The following is a 19,387-nucleotide window of genomic DNA, read 5'->3' on the forward strand; positions in this document are numbered from 1 at the left end:
CCTTGCCAGTTGAAGGCACAGTAACAAAGTGATGCGTTATGTTGGTAGATAAATGGAGAGTTCCCCTAAAACATCTTTTGTGGGCAGAAACCAAACTAACAACTAAGTATGTCTTCTTCTTTTACACCAGTAAAGGCTTCAATCTATGAGTCTTGGAAGAGACATTACAGAGGGGGATATGATGAAAGCCTCCATATAAATTAAGATATTACATAAATCCAGAGAATGAGATGTCATGGTTTAAAGTTAGAGAATGGAAGACTGAGGAGTTCTGCTATAAAGAAGTTGTATTTATATCTCTAACTTTTCTGTGAAACCATTTTAAGCTCGGAGTGAAGTAGGAAGGGTAGCAGATACCTGGAATAGTCTCTGAATGGAAGTATTAAAGGCTAATGGTGATACAGAAATGGTAGAAGATACCTGGAACAGCCTTCCAGTGGATGTAGCAAAGGTTAACATTTACATTAAAGGGTAGTAGATACCTGGAACAGCCTTCCAGTGGATGTAGTAAAGGTTAACATTTACATTAAAGGTTAGTAGATACCTGGCAAATAGCCCATAAATTAAAGTATTGAAGGATAATGATAATACAGGAAAGGTAGAAGATACCTGGAATAGCAATGATGCTTTGTCATTCTGAAGGCATGCAAAGAATTATGAGAGTTGTAGTTTTAGAACGTCTGGGGATCTACCTTTTGGGCGCCTCTGTAGTAAAGCGTAACAGTGTTATAGAAAATTAGTAGATACCTGAAATAACCTTCCAGTGGAAGCAGTAAATGATAACACTGTAAAGGATTTAAAGATTATTTGAGATGTGCAGATATCTATTCCACTCAACTAATAAGTAAAATCAATCTGAGGTTTCAAAAAGGTCAGGCTAGAGGGGTTAACTGCTTTTAACAGTAGTAAATAACAATATGTAGCACACTGTGGTTTTACGTGGGTGCATTCACTAGTGACTCCATATATCTTGTAATGGTTTACAGTATAATTATACTACAATGTCACGAGTGGTCCTCCTGTGTACTTATCCGGCATTAGGGTTATATTTCTGCTACATCCCACTCACTGCTGTGATAAATACATCATTAAGTTCTCATTAACCAGAGAGTTCAGCATGCACAATGGAGATTACAATAACAGACTGTGTAGCATTGAAACATTGAATTTAGTCACTGCTCTAAGAGTAGCTTTTGCAAACACTTGTTACAGTTTTGTTTTTCTTTGATAAGTATCAACCAGTATATTTACCCCTTCAATAGTAGGAACCCTGATGGGAGAAAACTAGAATCAATGTTGCTGTTTTACTCCTTTCTGTTATTATAAACATACTGAGTACACTGTAGATGGGACTTGTATAAACTGAGTGGGGAATGGGTGGAGCTGATCTTTAACCCCTTAAGCACCAAACTTCTGGAATAAAAGGGAATCATGACATGTCACACATGTCATGTGTCCTTAAGGGGTTAAAGGAACACTGTAGGGTCAGGAACACAAACATGTATTCCTGACCCTATAGTGTTAAAACCCCTATCTAGCCTCCTGGCCCCTCTAACCCCCTCTTGCCTCCCTAAATATAGTAAAATCTTACTTGCATTCAGGTCTGAAGCTGCTGGCTCTGCCACTGAAACTGCCTGCATGGCTGACATAACCAGACGTGTTGTTCTGAGCCAATCACAATGCTTTCCCATAAGATTGGCTGAGACTGTCAAAGAGGCAGATCAGGGGCAGAGGCAGCACAAGTCAAATAGCATTGCCTCATAGAGATTAATTGAATCAATGCATCTCTATGAGGAAAGTTCAGTGTCTGCATGCAGAGGGCGGAGAGAGTGAATGACAGTGCTGCTCACTGTGCAACACTGCCCCAGGAAGCACCTCTAGCAGCCATCTGAGGAGTGGCCAGTGGAGTTATCACTAGGCTGTAACCTAAACACTGCATTTTCTCTGAAAAGACAGCGTTTACAGCAAAAAGCCTGAAGGGAATGATTACACTCACCAGAACATATACAATAAGCTGTAGTTGTTCTGATGACTATTGTGTCCCTTAAAAACCCTATCAATAATGGTCCGCTAAAATGAAGCTTTATTACATGCTGATATTATGATATAGAAGAATGTTGTCAATCCAGACTTCACCAGGAGCAGGTGAAGAGTAAAGAGTGTGTTCAGAGAGCAGCTAAGACTCTAATACATATTGATACATCCTATCGGCATATGTGAGAATAAGCCCTAAGGGCTCCCAGAGAGAATTAACGACACAGTAGTTACACATCTCGTGCCTAGTCAATAGCTTACCCTTTGAGCTTGGAATGCCTCATTAAGGAGAATGTAATTAGTGACTGCCCGCATGGCTATGGGTAGTTTGCCTATTGCTTTTAAATCAATTGGCTTTTTGTGAGCTGTCTTTATGAACGTGTTCATCCACCAGTACGTTCCTTTAGATAGGAGATTGACAAAAGGCTGTAAGAAACGAACTCCCAAGTCCTGCAGGTCCTCCGGAGGTTTCACCTCTTTGGGGTATTTATAGAAGACATATCTCTGTAACACACAATGGGCAAAGAATGAAAAGAAGCAGCATTATCAGCACAGCCCACTAGTTCCCTGTGCTGCTGGCAGACCAAGATCTCACAATTAGTAAACGAGGAGATGAAAGGAGCTGTAAAAATATAACAGACAGATTGTACGACTTGCAGGAGGAGCAGTGTCAGATGGGCATTTAGAATTGCAAAATAACTGCTATGTCTACAAAAACAATCAGTTGAAATTAGACGATTGATCTTGTTCTATATTATATTTTCAGAAAGTGTCACGATGCCATGTAAAATGTCCGGCAATCACCCTACCCCTGGCCACAGCTCCAGCCACAACCACAAACATGAAATGGTCATGTTTTTTAACATTTAAATTGCTGGGAGGAATGTCATTGATGCCCTTTACCCTCCCCGAAGTAGGACAATAAAAAAAATCAGTGTCATCATTTTTTTTTTTTTATTATTAATCCAATATGCTATTTTTTCAGCTTTCAGCCTCAAGTAATATTATTAAACTTTTCCTGCGTTGCTGTGCGCAGACAGACGGTTATTGCATATGCAGCATGAATGTACAAATGATGCAATTATGAATAATTGTAGATTATGCTAGCTTTAGTGTACCTATAATCTTAATTTTATTAATGACAGGAGGCGAGTATTTGCTTAAGTCTCTCTTTACTAGAACTCCACAGCAGCACAGAAAAACAACCAATCAGAAAAAAGTTAGGTACTATAAAACTCCCCTCCCCATGCATCATTTCCTCTTTCAAGCTGCGACAAAACAGAATAAAAGGCAGAGAACATCATGGGGAAGAAACGAAGTCCTAGATACGATGAATATAACGATGTCCACCATCCAAGTGCAACCGTCAAACTAGATAGTGTAGATGGACTGTAAACTGAAACGAGATAAAAAACAGAATCGAACAGGTTGATTATCCAATGAAATGTACTCTGAATAAACATGTAGGTACCCAATGTAGCAACCAAATTAACCTAATATGTAAATATCCCAACCCTATTAATGGAAAAAACCAGACATAAGGAACAAGCGACAGGTAGCAGAGACAACAAACAGAGTTGCATACGTACCTGATAATCTAAACTATAACATAAAACAAGGGAGGGACAAGAATGGGTGGGAAATACTCGCCTCCTGTCATTAATAAAATTAAGATTATAGGTACACTAAAGCTAGCATAATCTACAATTTTATAACATGACAGGAGGCTTCGTATTTGCTGTTTGAAAGCTCAGTTCACCAATCCAACGCTGTTTGTGTCGCTGGTAATTATTCCAGGAAATATCAGAGTAATCCTAATTGGACATTCCAAATACGATAAATGACAGCCGACGGGTCAAAGGAGATGCCAACCGACGAAGTATCTCAAATACGGAAAAAGGCACCCACCGCCGGTAAATCCATTGCACCTGGTGTAGCAACCTGTTTCCTAGAAGTCGGTCCATGAGCTGGCAAGCTGACCTATTAGCCACATTCCTGTAGTTGTATAGCTTCGAAATCCGAACTAGGACTTAGGGTCGCGAGAAGAAAACTGACACCAAGTCTCAACTCATGATCCGTAAGGCGGCTCCTCCGATCGTGCCAGGGCCATTCGGTGATGCGGCCTTGCAGGGAGATCTCCAATCTCAAGGAATGCACCGGAGACCACCACCAAAATCGCAATGGAAACCGAGGAGGATCTTCGTACCTTCCTGTCCTACCCGGTGGGATGTCTCATCCGAGCATAAATTCATAACACACACAATGAGAGTGTGTCCAAACCAGCCGTATACTAAGTGATTCCAATAGTCCAAACGGACTGTGTAAAACCTCGGACGCCGTAGAGAAAGGGCTCCAAAAGACGTCCATTCAGGGTTCCGAACTGAACTTGAGTGGAGGAACGGAGGTCGACCATTCTGGGAATAGGGAATCCCAGAAATCTTCAAAGGAATGGGAAGAGCAAACAGGAACGCAGATTTCCATCCAGAAATGCCCTCGTCCAAGAGTGAAAGATGTCTGTGTAGAAGTCTGGGTATACCAGGTACCACCATAAGGTCCCGTAGGTCTCCTCGACGATAGTTGAAAAGTAGGGTAGCGTGAATCCAACAAAATGGCTCCCGTGAGGAATAACTAGAGTATAGATGGAGGGTCCTCCATCTCCGAACCCTGATCACCAGGTATGCGTTTCGAGGAGACGGGGCAGTCCTGCCATCTTATCCCAAGATCTGATGACCGGGGAGGTCGAGACAAACCGGGTTTCCCGGTCTTACCATGTGAACCATATGTACGGTTTTCACCTTCAGAGCGGGTAATAGGCCCTCCTTAATCGTGTTACCCGAGCAAGGCAGAGCCCGTTTGCTCCATGTAGGTCCCCGTATCTCCCGCCACCTAAAAATGGGAGAAAACTGTCTGAGCAGTTGTTACAATGGTCTGGATATCCAAAAACAGAAAGCAATCCTCTGCTTTCTATGGTGCCGAATATACCCAAACCTGCACTCACATAATACCTGAGTTCCATCCGATAGCCGAACCATCTCCAGGAATGTGTATAGATAAGTGGGGGTCACCCCTCGTTATACCTCTGTGAGAATATCCCTCCGTTGCAGGAGATAGACTAGAGGAATCCAGTCTAAATATGGATATCTTGCATGACCAGGCAGTCCTCTATATCGGAATCAGTAGCACGGACGTCAGATCCACTTGAATGCAGGAGGGACGCCCCTCCATGTAGTCATCGATGTCTAGCACAGGTACAAGCCTGTGTGATGAACAAATGGATGGCACCGTATGGCGTCGAGTGTATGAGAGAGCCGCGCTCTCTACTAATGAGGTCAAATAACGTGCTAACGTCCGGCTGATAGTCTGAGCGGGCCGTACCCGTAAATAACCAAACAGTAGAGTCTGCATCCGTGACCGTTCCTCTCTATGAGAATGTTTCCTCCAAGCATGACCCCCGTATCCAGCTCAGTCTCTGGCCGAGGTCGAGGGAGAGGTGCGTCCTCAAAGAACAACTCAGTGTCCGGTTCCGTATCTGAGAGGGGTTCGCTCTCTGCTCCAGAAGATAAAATGTCCTCGGATCGAAGTGATGGAGGGCCGCACCCTCCTGTGATCCAAGCTAGAGTCCCTAGAGACTCAGGGTGACCAACTATAGGGTACACCAAATACGAGTATCAGCATAAGGCTGAGGGTAATCCACGGGAAAAACGATGGAAAAACTATCAACTGACCGACCGGATCCCGTGCGCGCGCGCGGGTTCCAGGCGGACCGTTGGTAGTCTGAGGAAAGCAGGAGACGTTCTCCGCAATCCACGAGCACCCGGGAGGTCGGAGGAGGTCAAGTCAGGCCTCTCGACGACCCGAGCGAAAGGAAAAGGAAGCCATGAAAAACGAAAAAGACAACAATAACGTAGATATGAGTAAAAAACGCAAATTCTATCTCAGCTAGAAGGCAAATAGCAGGCCGGAAGGCAAGACAAGTAAGCCCCACTGCACAGGGCCAGGAGCTAACCTAACGGAGGAATAACTACCGATAGCTATATGGATACCGGGAGGCAGATACGGAGTAGTTGATAAAGACAAGGAAAAACCGCGTTCTCCTGTAGGTGACTGAGCACCGGTCCTTGCCTGTGCAAAGTTCTCCTTGGAGATGTGCCCTCGCTGGACTGGCGCAAACCGCGGATGTGTGTCCGGGGTCTTCGTAATAAAACTTGCCCTTCAGGTCTGAGGTTTAGGGCCTTCACCCTACCTACCTTATCCAGATGGCCGTATATTGGTGTCCTCTTGGATAGTATGGCAATGGTGCTTGTCCGGACACCTGCCTATTTCCGTGTCACTGGTGGGCACTGGCTTCTCCTCAGTGATATTCCCCCAGGCCCGCGGCCAAAAGGGGGTTCGGCACCAATAGAGCGGGCCCAGCAGGCCAAACTAATGGACGCAGGATAGTTGGGCAAGCAAATAGGCACCGACATAGTAGGCCATACAAATAGGCACCGACCTAGGAGGCCAATAAATGGGGCACAGACCTAGCAGGCCGTTCTTATGGGCACAGACCTAGCAGGCCATTCTTATGGGCACAGACGTAGCAGGCCATTCTTATGGGCACAGCAGGCCATTCTTATGGGCACAGACATAGCAGGCCAATCTTATGGGCACAGACATAGCAGGCCAATCTTATGGGCACAGACATAGCAGGCCAATCTTATGGGCACAGACATAGCAGGCCAATCTTATGGGCACAGACATAGCAGGCCAATCTTATGGGCACAGACATAGCAGGCCAATCTTATGGGCACAGATATAGCAGGCCAATCTTATGGGCACAGACATAGCAGGCCAATCTTATGGGCACAGACATAGCAGGCCAATCTTATGGGCACAGACATAGCAGGCCGTTCTTATGGGCACAGACATAGCAGGCCAATCCTGGGTTGTATATTATATCATATGATTATGTGTTATTTATATAGCGCCATCCAATTCCGCGGCGCTTTACCATGAGCCTTGCATGAGTAATGGGGACCTCTAAGCTGGGGTAGAGTTCCCCAAAAAATTGCAGACCTTCAGAGCACTCTGACATAGGCCCCCAGACATCAACCCATTTAGACAGCGTAGTGCCGTGTGAATAACTTGAACCGGGCCGGGCAGTCCCTAAATGCCCAGTCGGCAAATAGCGGTATCCCAGCTGCATTGGGTATAAGCGGAAGTTGTGTGAGTGATTACCAAGTCCATGAAAGTAAGATGCATTGAGCGATACGCTCCTTACTGTGAAGCGGAATGCACCTGCTCACACAGATCTGTTGATGTTTCATCATTAATATAGATACCATCCTCATCTCTAAAAATATATAAAGTAGCAGTGCAGACTGGTCTTCCCAAGCCAGTGTGAGCCAGATCCAGGTCTGGTAACCTTATATCTATGCCATGGACGGTGAATTCGTACCAGAAAAATCTCCTCTGAGACCCCATGGCTGGACCCGAAAATTATACTATGAAGCACATGAATCCTAGATCCTAATACCTGTAACTCGCAGGAAACCGTGACAGACACTGTCAGCAAACAACCCACAGTATCCTGAGATATAGACAGTCAGCCAAACTCACAGCAATCTGTGATATACGCTGTCAGTAAAACTCGCAGTATCCCACGACCTACACTATCAGCAAAACTCACAGAAAAATGTGACATGCACTGTCGGTAAGACACACTGCAATCTGCAATATACGCCAACAGTAAAACACGCAGAAATCCGTGATACACACCGTCAGCAAACTGCGGCGTACGCTCTCAGCAAACCGCGACGTACACTGTCAGCAAACCGCGACGTACACTGTCGGCAAACTGCGACGTACACTGTTGGCAAACTGCGACGTACACTCTCGGCAAACTGCGACGTACACTCTCGGCAAACTGCGACGTACACTCTCCCGTGACGCACACTCTCAGAAAACAGTGACGCACACTCTCAGTAAACAGTGACGTACACTCTCAGTAAACAGTGACGTACACTCTCCGCAGACGGAGACATACACTCTCAGCAGACGGAGACATACACTCTCAGCAGACGGAGACATACACTCTCAGCAGACAGTGACATACACTCTCAGCAGACAGCGACATACACTGATAGAAAAAAAGTGACCTACACTGACGGAAAAAAGTGACATACACCGACAGTAAACAGTGGCATACACTGACAGTAAACAGTGAAATACACACAGAAAACAGTGACATATACTGACAGAAAACAGTGACATACACTGACAGAAAAACAGTGACATACACACACACAGTAAAACACCTAGCAATAAAATAAACAACTGTCATAGAACACATAAGCCTCATATGCAAAGAAAGGTGATATAAAAAACCATAAGGCTCACAGCCAGATATACACTGTATGTAAAATATAGTCATGTGTAGAAAACAGGTAGACCTGCTGAGATCCGCCGGGGGATCCCAGCAGGGCAGCAAAACGCCAAGCTCCGACCGTGGAGGGAGGAGGGGCCGCGAGCAGGCGCCCCTTCTCTAGCCGGTCGGATCCACGTGGCTGAGAGGAACCCGGCCGCGGCAAGGCGGCCACGTGTGTGAGCGGACCGGTCGCGGGGTACTCGCGTCTGACCGCGAGAAAAACCCCGGGCGCCGGCTGGCTCACACCAGAGTTCAGGGAGTCAGAGGAGGCAGCCAAGCGGCTAGTCTCCTGACATCCCGAGCGGAGCGCCCGCAGCCCCAGAAGGGGGGGGAAACTAATAAAATGGCGCCAGGGAGAGGGTGGAGGGAGGGGGAAAGAAAACCGCAGGGGGACCCCCCCAAAAAACACCACATCTCCGGGAAAAAACATCCCCAAAGACACAGGGGGAATGAGTAGGAAAGGGGGGAAGACCTGAAGCAAAATCAGTAAATAAAACAACGAAAATACTATGAATAATCTGCAAAGAAAACATAAAAAAGGATAAAGGCTATAACAAAAAACATAGCAAAAAATATATACAAGCAATATATATAATAAATAAAATATGATATCAATATAATAAAAATGACAAAATACAAAAACACACAAGATAGATATAATGATAACCTAAAGAAAGCATAATAAGACCCAAAGCCACCCACTATAAGCAGGAGGCAGAGGTACTCTGACCTGTACTGATGCGGAGCAGCAAAGAAAGAGGAAATGATGCATGGGGAGGGGAGTTTTATAGTACCTAACTTTTTTCTGATTGGTTGTTTTTCTGTGCTGCTGTGGAGTTCTAGTAAAGAGAGACTTAAGCAAATACGAAGCCTCCTGTCATGTTATAAAATTACTGTCACACACATGCTTCCAATTATTATTACCTGTCAGGTAGCGAGGGGATGGAAATAGCTGCTGTCACATTGCAAGGTGAGAAGATTATGACTCTGTGATAAAAGTTCTCCAAACTGAGAAATGTTATCTGTCCTTTTAAAGTAACACTCCTACCTACATAGCAATTTAAGCTGTTGGCGGCCAACACTTCTGCCTTCCAGTTTCCATTCCTCACTGCAGTGCAGGGAGTGCGTGGAAAGGTTAGGTGGGCAGGCTGTGTAAGTCAGTTGATGCTCACAAACAATGGGCAGCATTGAGAAAAATAGTACGTACTAAATCATAAACTGGGGACCCATTGATAGGATGAAAGTGTCAGTAGGCACTCCCATCCTATAAAGAACTGAATGGTTAACCTTTCTGGACACTTCCTGCACTACAGAGAGGAATGGAAGGTGGAAGATAGACGTTCCAGGCGCTGGAGACCTCAACTTCAGGGTTAAACCATTGCCAAACAATTTAAGACCTCCTAAATAAACATAGGTTATCATGGGAGTGTTCCTAAAGGAACATTTTAAAAACCTAAAGCTTTAGCTTGCTGAAGTGATTTATGTGTGAAGAATGTGGCACATTAATAAATTAAATTTGTTACAACCCCCCCACCCCGGCTGTCAGTCAGACTCCCGGTCCTGTTACCTCATCGTTTGGTTAGCTCAGTGGAGCTAAACTCTAGAGGCAACAAATGCTCAGAGCACCTGACTTACAAAGACTTTTCAATGAGACTTTTCAATGGGGAGTCTGTGATTGGATAACCAAAGAAAGTCTGGGGTAGGGGTGTTAGAAGGGGAGGGCTTGCAAAGGCAGCATACAAGAGATCTGCTGTTTTTCAGGCTTTTCTTTATATATACCCCAATGAAAATCATTGGGTGTATATCTACTAAACAGTGTTGTTGTTTTCTTTTTTTAATTTGGGCAGTAGAGTATCCCTTTCATTGTAACATTCTAACAGTGACATAGCAATCTAAGACAAAAAAGGGGCCAAGACAAGAAGGTTCTACACATCTCTTCAGATGCTGATGTTAACCCAAAATATGTGAAAAAAGAAATAAAACCAACAATGAAGTGATTTAAATTTTATCTTAAAAAATTGAACATTCACCCATCCTATTTGTCATTACAGTCCATATTTTTTTTTTATATATTACTTTATTTCACGTTTCCCTAAAAATATCCATCAGATTTTACAGCACAGCTTCTCTAGGCAATACGTTATAAGCGCACTGTATCCTTTTACTGCAAGACAGACAATTTCACAGACACCTACATCCTTCTTCTTCCATCTACAATATCTGTAACACATACTGGAGACACATATTTAAAAAATAAAAAAGGCAAGTGTGCCCTCTGATGACACAGACCTTCTACTGTCTTTGCTCCAATAGCCAGCAGAGAGTTATATACAGTATAAATCCCGTTCACCTTACCAAGAGCCAATGCAGCCTGGCTCTAGGTGTAACAACACTTGTGTGTCTCAATACAGGAACACAACCCTTCTTAAATAATGGAAGCAGATAAAAATTTGAAGTCCACCAGGCAGTGTGTAAAATTTAGCAATACACACTTATTGAAACAAATGAAAACAAATTAAAATAAACAATTAAAGATTATGAACATACAAACAAATTCCTCTGGTTCTTCAGTCTCCCAACTGCATTTCGCCTCAATCCATGGCTTTATCAGTCGGTATCTGCTTCTGTAATGACTTGGCTTTTTAACACTAAGACACTAACAGTTAATCAGATACTAACCTTCAATTAGACACTAAAAGTCAATCAGTTCTGCTTGCACATCTGCCTTCAACCTTCTTGAAGGGACACTCCACTGCCAAAGTAAAAAGCAAATCACTGTTTAGTAAATATTCCCCTAATGAAAACATGCATGCGATTAAGTATGCACTTTTTCAGTAGGGGTATATCAATAAACAACTTGCAAAAGCTGCAGATCTATTGTCTGCAGCCCTTGTAAGCTCTCCCCCTCTAACTCCGCCCAGACGTTATGTGGCTGTCCAATCACAGACTCTCCAATGCAGCTCAATGAGAAGTCTTTGCAAGGCAGGTGCTCTGAGCAATTGTTGCCTCTTGAGTTTAGTTCCACTGAGTAATATAAACCAGGAAGTAACAGAACCTGGTTGTCTCATTGACAGCCAGGGGGTGGAACAAGGTTCATTTATAACAGTGACAATTTCTATTGAAATTTGCACTTTTTTAAAATGAAAAAAGAGGACACACTCTTCACATATAAATCATTTCAGTGCTTTAGAGGTCAACAGTGTACCTTTAATGAGATGTACTATAGCTCATTAAGAACCATATGAAGGACGTGACTCCCATGTGTATATCAATTGGTCTTTATTGAGTAATCTTACTTTTAATTAAACCAGGCTTGTTTGGTGTAAATGGTGGCAGGGTAAAGCTAGTTAGTTCAATATTGAATTGACCAGCAGACCATCTGCTTTCATTAAAAAAAGGCCATGATTTAATATTTCTGCACAAGCTTTTAAAATGATTTAATAGATTAACATTTGAAATAAAATTTTGCAAAATAATAAAATATCAAAAATGATATCACACATATAAAAATGTATATCAATATATCAAGATATTCAAATATTTTTCATTAAAGCATTTTAAGTGTATCACAAAATATTAAAGACCAAAGTCAGCTATTGAAATTAATTTTACTCCTTACTTGGTTATCAGGAAGGCTTTCAGAAAAGTGAATATAAAATGTGTTCTAGTTACACTTAATTCTGGGTCAAAAATACCATATTCTTCATCAAAATTAAAATGCATATCCAGTTGGGGTTTATTTGCTAACCTGTTGATATGTTGTGGATTGATGAAGAAGCTGCACATTTTAAGGACAAAACAGATGAACTGCAAAACTGAAAATCAGTTATTTTTGGCCATGGAATTCCCTTTTAAATTCTCAGCAGATTCCAATTTAGTGAATAACCCCAAATGTTTGGACTTACAAGTCTTCAATTTACACTGCATTTCTAATATCCTCATATATCCGATATAGTTATTTTCTTGTTTTCTGCACCGGGCAGCCCTAGTTCCTGTCTAAAAAAATTGTAAAATAACATTTTATTACAAATGTTTTTCTACAGTTTGGAAACATTATATACCAGTTGGTATTAAAATGAGGCATTGGATATTGGCATAAGCGGTTCAGTGGAAAACCTTTCAAAATAACATATAAAATGTCTTGAAAAGTAAGTACTTTGAAAAAGTAGTTATTAATGGCAGTTATACAAGCCTGTTAGAGTCATTGAAAGTATATGTCCTTTAGATATAGGAAATCTAATTCCAAGCCAATGGTCCTGCGTTTAGAGATCTCAACGTCTCTAGCTTACACTCGTAAATGGTCTTTAAATACTTTCCATCCTCATTTAATGAGCAGTAAAACCATTACATCCATATACAGTGCAGATACAGCAATTTCGCTAAGTGCTTTAAATATATCTATATTCCACATGGATAAAGGGTAATCAGTTTAGAGAACACATACACTTTAGAATGGAAAACACATGGAGCAACAAATAAGAAACTGTTCTGAGACCATTGTAAAAAAAGTTCTCATATAAAAAATGTGGTTAATGTATCTTTTTCTTGGTAACGAAATCTGTAAGATACTTGTAATTCATGCAAACTGTCCTGTTTTCCTTCTAAATTCTGTTTTGTGTCTACAAACACATAATGGCCAACCAATAATCTAAGAATCTGCTCCAAATATACATATAACCCCACAGATGTAAAAAAAAACAAGTGTAGTTTTATTGCTGAGTAAATAAATGTTGGGAATACATTCATAGAACAACACAGGTGCTCATTGCTGTGCTTTATCTCAGTAAAGTGATAATTTACAAGCCTTGTGGACAATGTAACTTATCAGCAGAAGCTCCATACCTAATCACACCTGTAGTGAGGTCAGAGAGTTATACTCACCAATTGGTAGGACTTTATGGAATTATAATTTACCTTATTGCATTATGTTCTATTTTTTATTTTACAGATGAACACTCTTGAGAAATGATCTGTACATAAAAACCTGCTTTGTGAATTGTCCAGCCGTGAAACACTAAGAAATGCATCTTAAAAACAAACAAAACAAAAAAAAAACAACATCAGGGCTATTTACTAAAATGAGAGTTGTTAAGAATTCAAAGTGAATTCAAAGAGAATTTCACATTTAAGGCCAAAATAGAAATGAAACTGAAAAATTATCCATGCCAGCTATGCTTCCAGTTTCGTTTTTTGGGTATAAAATTTGAAATTCATTTGGATTCCTGACTATTTTTATTGAATTCTCACATTTTGTTCCTATCTAGAATTATGCGTATTTTTTTTTTAGAACTGAATCACTTCCAAAAATGCTTGGTAGGAACACTGATGGAGAAGGAAGCATGACAACTCAACTGAGGCTTTTTGGTCATTGCATACCTTTAAGTTAGACAGACTTAATTGTTAATTGTTATTCATAAAGTTGTAACAATTTCTACAGCATTATAAAATAAGAAACACAACTTACCCTTAACCTGATGACATTCATTTCTACAGCTAAAAGCAACCCATAAAGAATGGCTAATAATCCGGTGAGACAAAATCGCAGCTGGTAAAATCCAACTTCGTTATCACAAAACTTGACAAATTTGATAGTTTTGGTTACAAAGGCTAACATCCAATATACTAGCAGTGCTGCAAAGAGAGAAAACAGAAAATTATTATACTCTCATTAGATAAACACTAGGCAACATATTTAAAGTATTTTCAGCTAAGAAATCAAGGCCTGAGTTAACATTCAAAGCATCCATTAACTGATTAACATAAACAGTCCAATATAAAAAAAAAAGTACAAAACAAGTAGTAAAGAAGTTTACAGTTAGGATGGAAGAAGTTGTTCATGGCTTTTTTTTGTAGTTAATGTACCTGTTTTTTCTGGAAACGTCTCACTTGTACATGCTGATGGAGAGTATAGAAAATGTGATACTCTTTATTACTATGGCGTATGAAGGAAAGCAATGAATTCATCGCTTCATCGGGGATCACAGGGAAACACCAACCTAGTCTTGTCTTACACCATGTTAATGCTACATGCCCACAATGGAACTTTTCGTGCTCTGCCCAACACCACATTGAAGTAATATGTTTTAAAGAAAGACACTGGGGATTTGGCAACCATTTTTGCTACAGATAACAAAAGTCCAGCCAACTGCCTGGGGAATTGTCTAGGAACACCCAAGATCTTACAGGGAGTATCTGCACTTTTACTTCTTAACTGTTGCTTTGCTGCATTTTTCACAAAAATAAATGCTTACAAGGAACACCAATTATTGATCAATTCTGTGGGTATGTATATGATTTCATTGTCGTTACAACTTGAAGTTGCCAACTTATAGGCAGCATCCCACCTAACCAATAGACAGCACTATCATTAAAACAAAAAAAAATGTTTTGTCTGTCTTTTTTTTATTCACAATATATATATATTATTTCTGAAGGATTTGCAGAAAAAAAACAAAAAAAACAAAAAACAACTAGCTCAATAATAGAACATTTCGTCACATTCATTCTTGGGCTTGAAGACAAATTAGTACAAGCACCTATAATAAGCAGGTTAACTCGCATTAATAGAAGGGAAAGCATCAAAAGCATTAAAAGCACCCCCACTCACCCACCACGGGCACTGCAAGGGTTAAGGTGCAGTGCGGTAAAACGGATGACTGTAGCAGTAATGTGAGCTGGTAATTTATCAGTGAATCTAGCAAAGTCATTAGGAGATGCATTAGCCAATTGAACCGTTAAGATTGAGCTCCAACCAATGACGAGTCATCTGCCATCACGGAGATTAATATAAAGTCACGCAGTAAGGGGTAATGATGTGAAATAAGCACACAACCTGCTAACTGGAAACGTGGATACAAAAAGGGGAGCAAATGTCTGTCACAAAATTCTATTGTGTTCTGTGAAAGGCTAATGCAAGCTTGTTACTGAGTCACTAAATCCACACATAAGGTAAACTGACTTTACCGGAAATTGTGGGAATTGCACATATTAGACCAGAATAACTGAACTGGAAAAATTCCCCAACTAAGTTTTTTTCCAGTATGTGAATTTTTATCCTAAAATGTTGCCTTAAGTGGATACTCCACAGTCCAAAAAAAAAAAAAAAAATACAGTTTAGTAGATATGACCCAATAAAATATGTATGCATTTAGTTATGTATTTTTCCTTGTGAGTACATCTAAAACAGCACATCTCATGTCTGTTTCAAAAAGCTACAGATCTCTTGTTGTCGCCTTTACAAGCCTGCCCTTTCTTACCCCGCCCAGACTTTCTGTGGCTGTCCAATAGCAAACTTCCCAATGCAGCTCAATGAGAAGTCTTTGCAAGACAGGTGCTCTGGGCCATTGCTGCGTCTAGAATTTAGTTCCACTGAGCTAGACAATCCAGGAAGTAACAGGACCGGTTGTATGTTTTACAGTCAGGGGGCATAACAAGGTTAATTTATGAAAGTGCTACTTTCTATTGAAATCTCCCCTTTTCGTACAATGAAAAAAAGAGGACAGATTTTCAACACATAAAACATTTCAACAATCTCAAGTGGTTTAGGGGTCTGGAGTGTTCCTGTAACAGTTCTGCACAATTCCTGAATTAGTGCATAAACCCTACGGCATATAACTAGCCAAAGATGATAAATGAATCTTGTAACATTTGTATTGTGTAACAGAAACAAGAAAATGCTTTTCAGCGAAAGTTTCTCTATTTAATTATACCTGAAAACCAGGAGAGGATACATACAAAATTAAAACTGGAGTTTTCAGCTCATTCACAGGAAAGGTTATCATAAGAAAGAAATTAACGCCATTAGGACTTGCTGTTTTAAAAAGAAAATGACTTAACATAGGTAATTTCTCCATTAGATATTTAAACGAGCATGCATGCATCAGAGGCATCATGGGACGTTAAAGTCTGCACCAAGGACATGCATTGACTCTTTAAGGGACTCATTCATTCCAAATGTTTTAGGTAGGTCAGGAAGCTGAAATGTCTCTACCATGCTTGGATACGGTTTGTTATTTGACGCAATAATCTCTTTACAGTATTAGACGCAATGTCAAGATTGTCACACAGTTTTTTTCCATAAGCAGTGGAAATATACTAGCTCTTTAATGAAATAAACAAGACTGACTTACTGAGAACCCTCCAGCCCAGTTTTACTACCCCTTACCACACCATACATGATTTATTGGAATGAGCTGGTTCCCACACAGTTAGTAGGGAGCTGCAGACCTCAGCTTGTTTTCGTTTTAACCCTGACATCTCTATACACGTGTGTGGCATGGTGGGCTTCTCCCTTATAGGGTCTCCCTCTTCTTTTTTAAAATATATTTTTACTTCATTTTTAACTCGCTACCTGCTAACAGGCTTTGTACCTGCACCCGACTTCTGACCCAACCGGTGCAGAAGGAGCTGGTTTCAATAAATAAATTGGTCCCCAACTCATTGTCAGTGAAAATTCAACATCAATATTTTTTCCAAGACAACAATGTCACCACACCTCAAAGACAATGGTATCCAGTTTATAGAATTTATTTAGTGTGCTTCCTGTCACTATATTTGAATGCAAAAAAATACACACTTGATAAAGGCTCAGAAAGGAGCCAAAACGTTGTCTCCACTTTCTTGTTCCAAATAAAAAGACTGCCTTTTAGAAGAAACCTCAGGTGTGCCAGGATATTTATTTTCTTCCATTCCCTGCCACAATATTTTTAGAAAAAGCAGATGTTATGTAATGCTCTATATTTGTGTTCAGAGCGTAATTTGGAGAATCATGTAAAATTCTAACCCTAAAAATCTGACATAGGCATCTCTATACGCAATTCATGGCAGCGTGTAATTCTGTTGGCTAACTCAGAGAGTCAGATTTGTTTACAACAAACATTTAAATGTGTCTGATTTGGGAGGGAGCCAGGATACTGCACTGAGCACTTATTGAAATGCAAATTCTAACAGCCAAACAAAATCCAAAGCCTCACGAATGCAGATTACAAATCCATTTGCGGTGAGTTTAAAGCAATTTGTTCTGTACTGAATTCTAATCTAACTTTAATCTTTTTCTAAATCGGCCAACGGCATTGTGCCATCATGAAGAAAATAGATTGGTGTGAACTCATTAAAAATTAACAAAATAATTTTTTCTCCAATATGTAAACCATGATTATATATGAGGGCAGACAGTCCACTAATTACATCATTTGGTAACCTGTAGCTACTAAATAATAAAATAATAAAATACTGGTGGTAAGGATTCAACGTCTTGTGAATATTTGTTTCTAGAGTATGAAACGTGGATAACAGAGGACACAATTGTGGCAAAATGGAGCATTTAACTCAAGCTTGCAAAAAACTAAATGTACCAGAGGATTATAGGAAAAGTGTATTCATTTGCATAAAATGCCATGTCCATGCCATGTTTTTTTTTTTTTTTAAAGCTGAGTAGTTCTAAGTGTGTGCATTTTAGTGCTTCAAAATATATATAAAACTGAACTCTGATATGTACAAATAAATAAGACAAAGAAGTTATTTTTAGGTGTTTGATTTTTAAAAAAATGCTTGTCTCAAACACGAGAGTTCTTCTCAAAGGGTACCTGTCGTGCTAGAGAGAACATATGATCTTTTCAGAGAGCATAAAATTCTATCTACACATTAAAATAGAAACATAGAATGTGACGGCAGATAAGAACCATTCGGCCCATCTAGTCTGCCCATTTTTTTCAAATACTTTCATTAGTCCCTGGCCTTATCTTATAGTTAGGATAGCCTTATGCCTATCCAACGCATGCTTAAACTCCTTTACTGTGTTAACCTCTATCACTTCAGGTAGAAGTCTATTCCATGCATCCACTACCCTCTCAGTAAAGTAATACTTCCGGATATTATTTTTTATACCTTTGCCCTTCTAATTTAAGACTATGTCCTCTTGTTGTGGTAGTTTTTCTTCTTTTAAATACAGTCTCCTCCTTTACTGTATTTATGTATTTAAATGTTTCTATCATATCCCCCCTGTCTCGTCTTTCCTCCAAGCTATACATGTTAAGTTCCTTTAACCTTTCCTGGTAAGTTTTATCCTGCAATCCATGAACCAGTTTAGTAGCCCTTCTCTGAACTCTCTCTAAAGTATCAATATCCTTCTGAAGACACGGTCTCCAGTACTGCGTACAATACTCCAAGTGAGGTCTCACCAGTGTTCTGTACAATGGCATGAGCACTTCCCTCTTTCTACTGCTAATACCTCTCCCTATACAACCAAGCATTCTGCTGGCATTTCCTGCTGCACAATGCAGAATGCACTGTTTTAACTGTTTTGTTAGGAATACCTAAAAATAGGTATTTCACCCACATTTAAGTCAATAGTTCAATGTAGTCTGTATGCCGAAGAATTGACAGGGAGGGAGAGCATACAATAATTCCTTCTGCTCTCCACACATAGCAATCACAATTCCAGCGCTGTGGAATTGTGGATGATATGGAAACTCTACAGAGATGCTGCTAGCACTGGCTAGGGAATATGGGAGCCGAATGACTGACCTCACCCTGTTCTTGGATGGCAATCAAGCCAGTGTGTCAGCGTCACACAGGAGGTTTACATCTCTGTGATTTGGGGGGCGATTTCAGCAAATGTCCATAAAGGATGACAAGTTCATTACAAATTCAAGAAACTATTAACACATTCTTAATGCCTAATTTCAATACACACTTTGTAAAGTCTTTTTCTATTTTCAGTGGCACACTTTTCTAATTACTATATAGATTCTATAAGCAAACATATTTATTCTAAGTGTAACATTTATTGATGTAAATCAAGAGTATACTTGTGAATTTCAATATGCTGCAATAAATATAATATCTTAGTCTAAATTACTTTAAGCTTGCTTTATGAATACTAATATATAAATATTTTTTTTATCACACTCTAATATACAGAACCTCATTATTTATTGATAAAAGCAA

General features: G+C 40.3%; 1 protein-coding gene across 3 annotated transcripts in view; it reads right to left on the bottom strand.

Annotated features, from left to right (window-relative positions):
* Positions 1-19,387, bottom strand: part of ABCC8 (ATP binding cassette subfamily C member 8) — a 187,996-nt gene that overhangs the window by 109,046 nt on the left and 59,563 nt on the right. For all 3 annotated transcript variants that reach the window (XM_063437920.1, XM_063437919.1, XM_063437918.1), the window contains exons 4-5: positions 13,905-14,071; positions 2,296-2,538 (exon numbers count right to left, since the gene is read on the bottom strand). In XM_063437920.1, the coding sequence (XP_063293990.1) occupies positions 2,296-2,538; positions 13,905-14,071 (410 nt within the window). The remainder of the gene's footprint in view (positions 1-2,295; positions 2,539-13,904; positions 14,072-19,387) is intronic.

Source organism: Pelobates fuscus, chromosome 12 (assembly GCF_036172605.1).
Source record: "Pelobates fuscus isolate aPelFus1 chromosome 12, aPelFus1.pri, whole genome shotgun sequence".
NCBI classification, from domain to species: domain Eukaryota; kingdom Metazoa; phylum Chordata; class Amphibia; order Anura; family Pelobatidae; genus Pelobates; species Pelobates fuscus.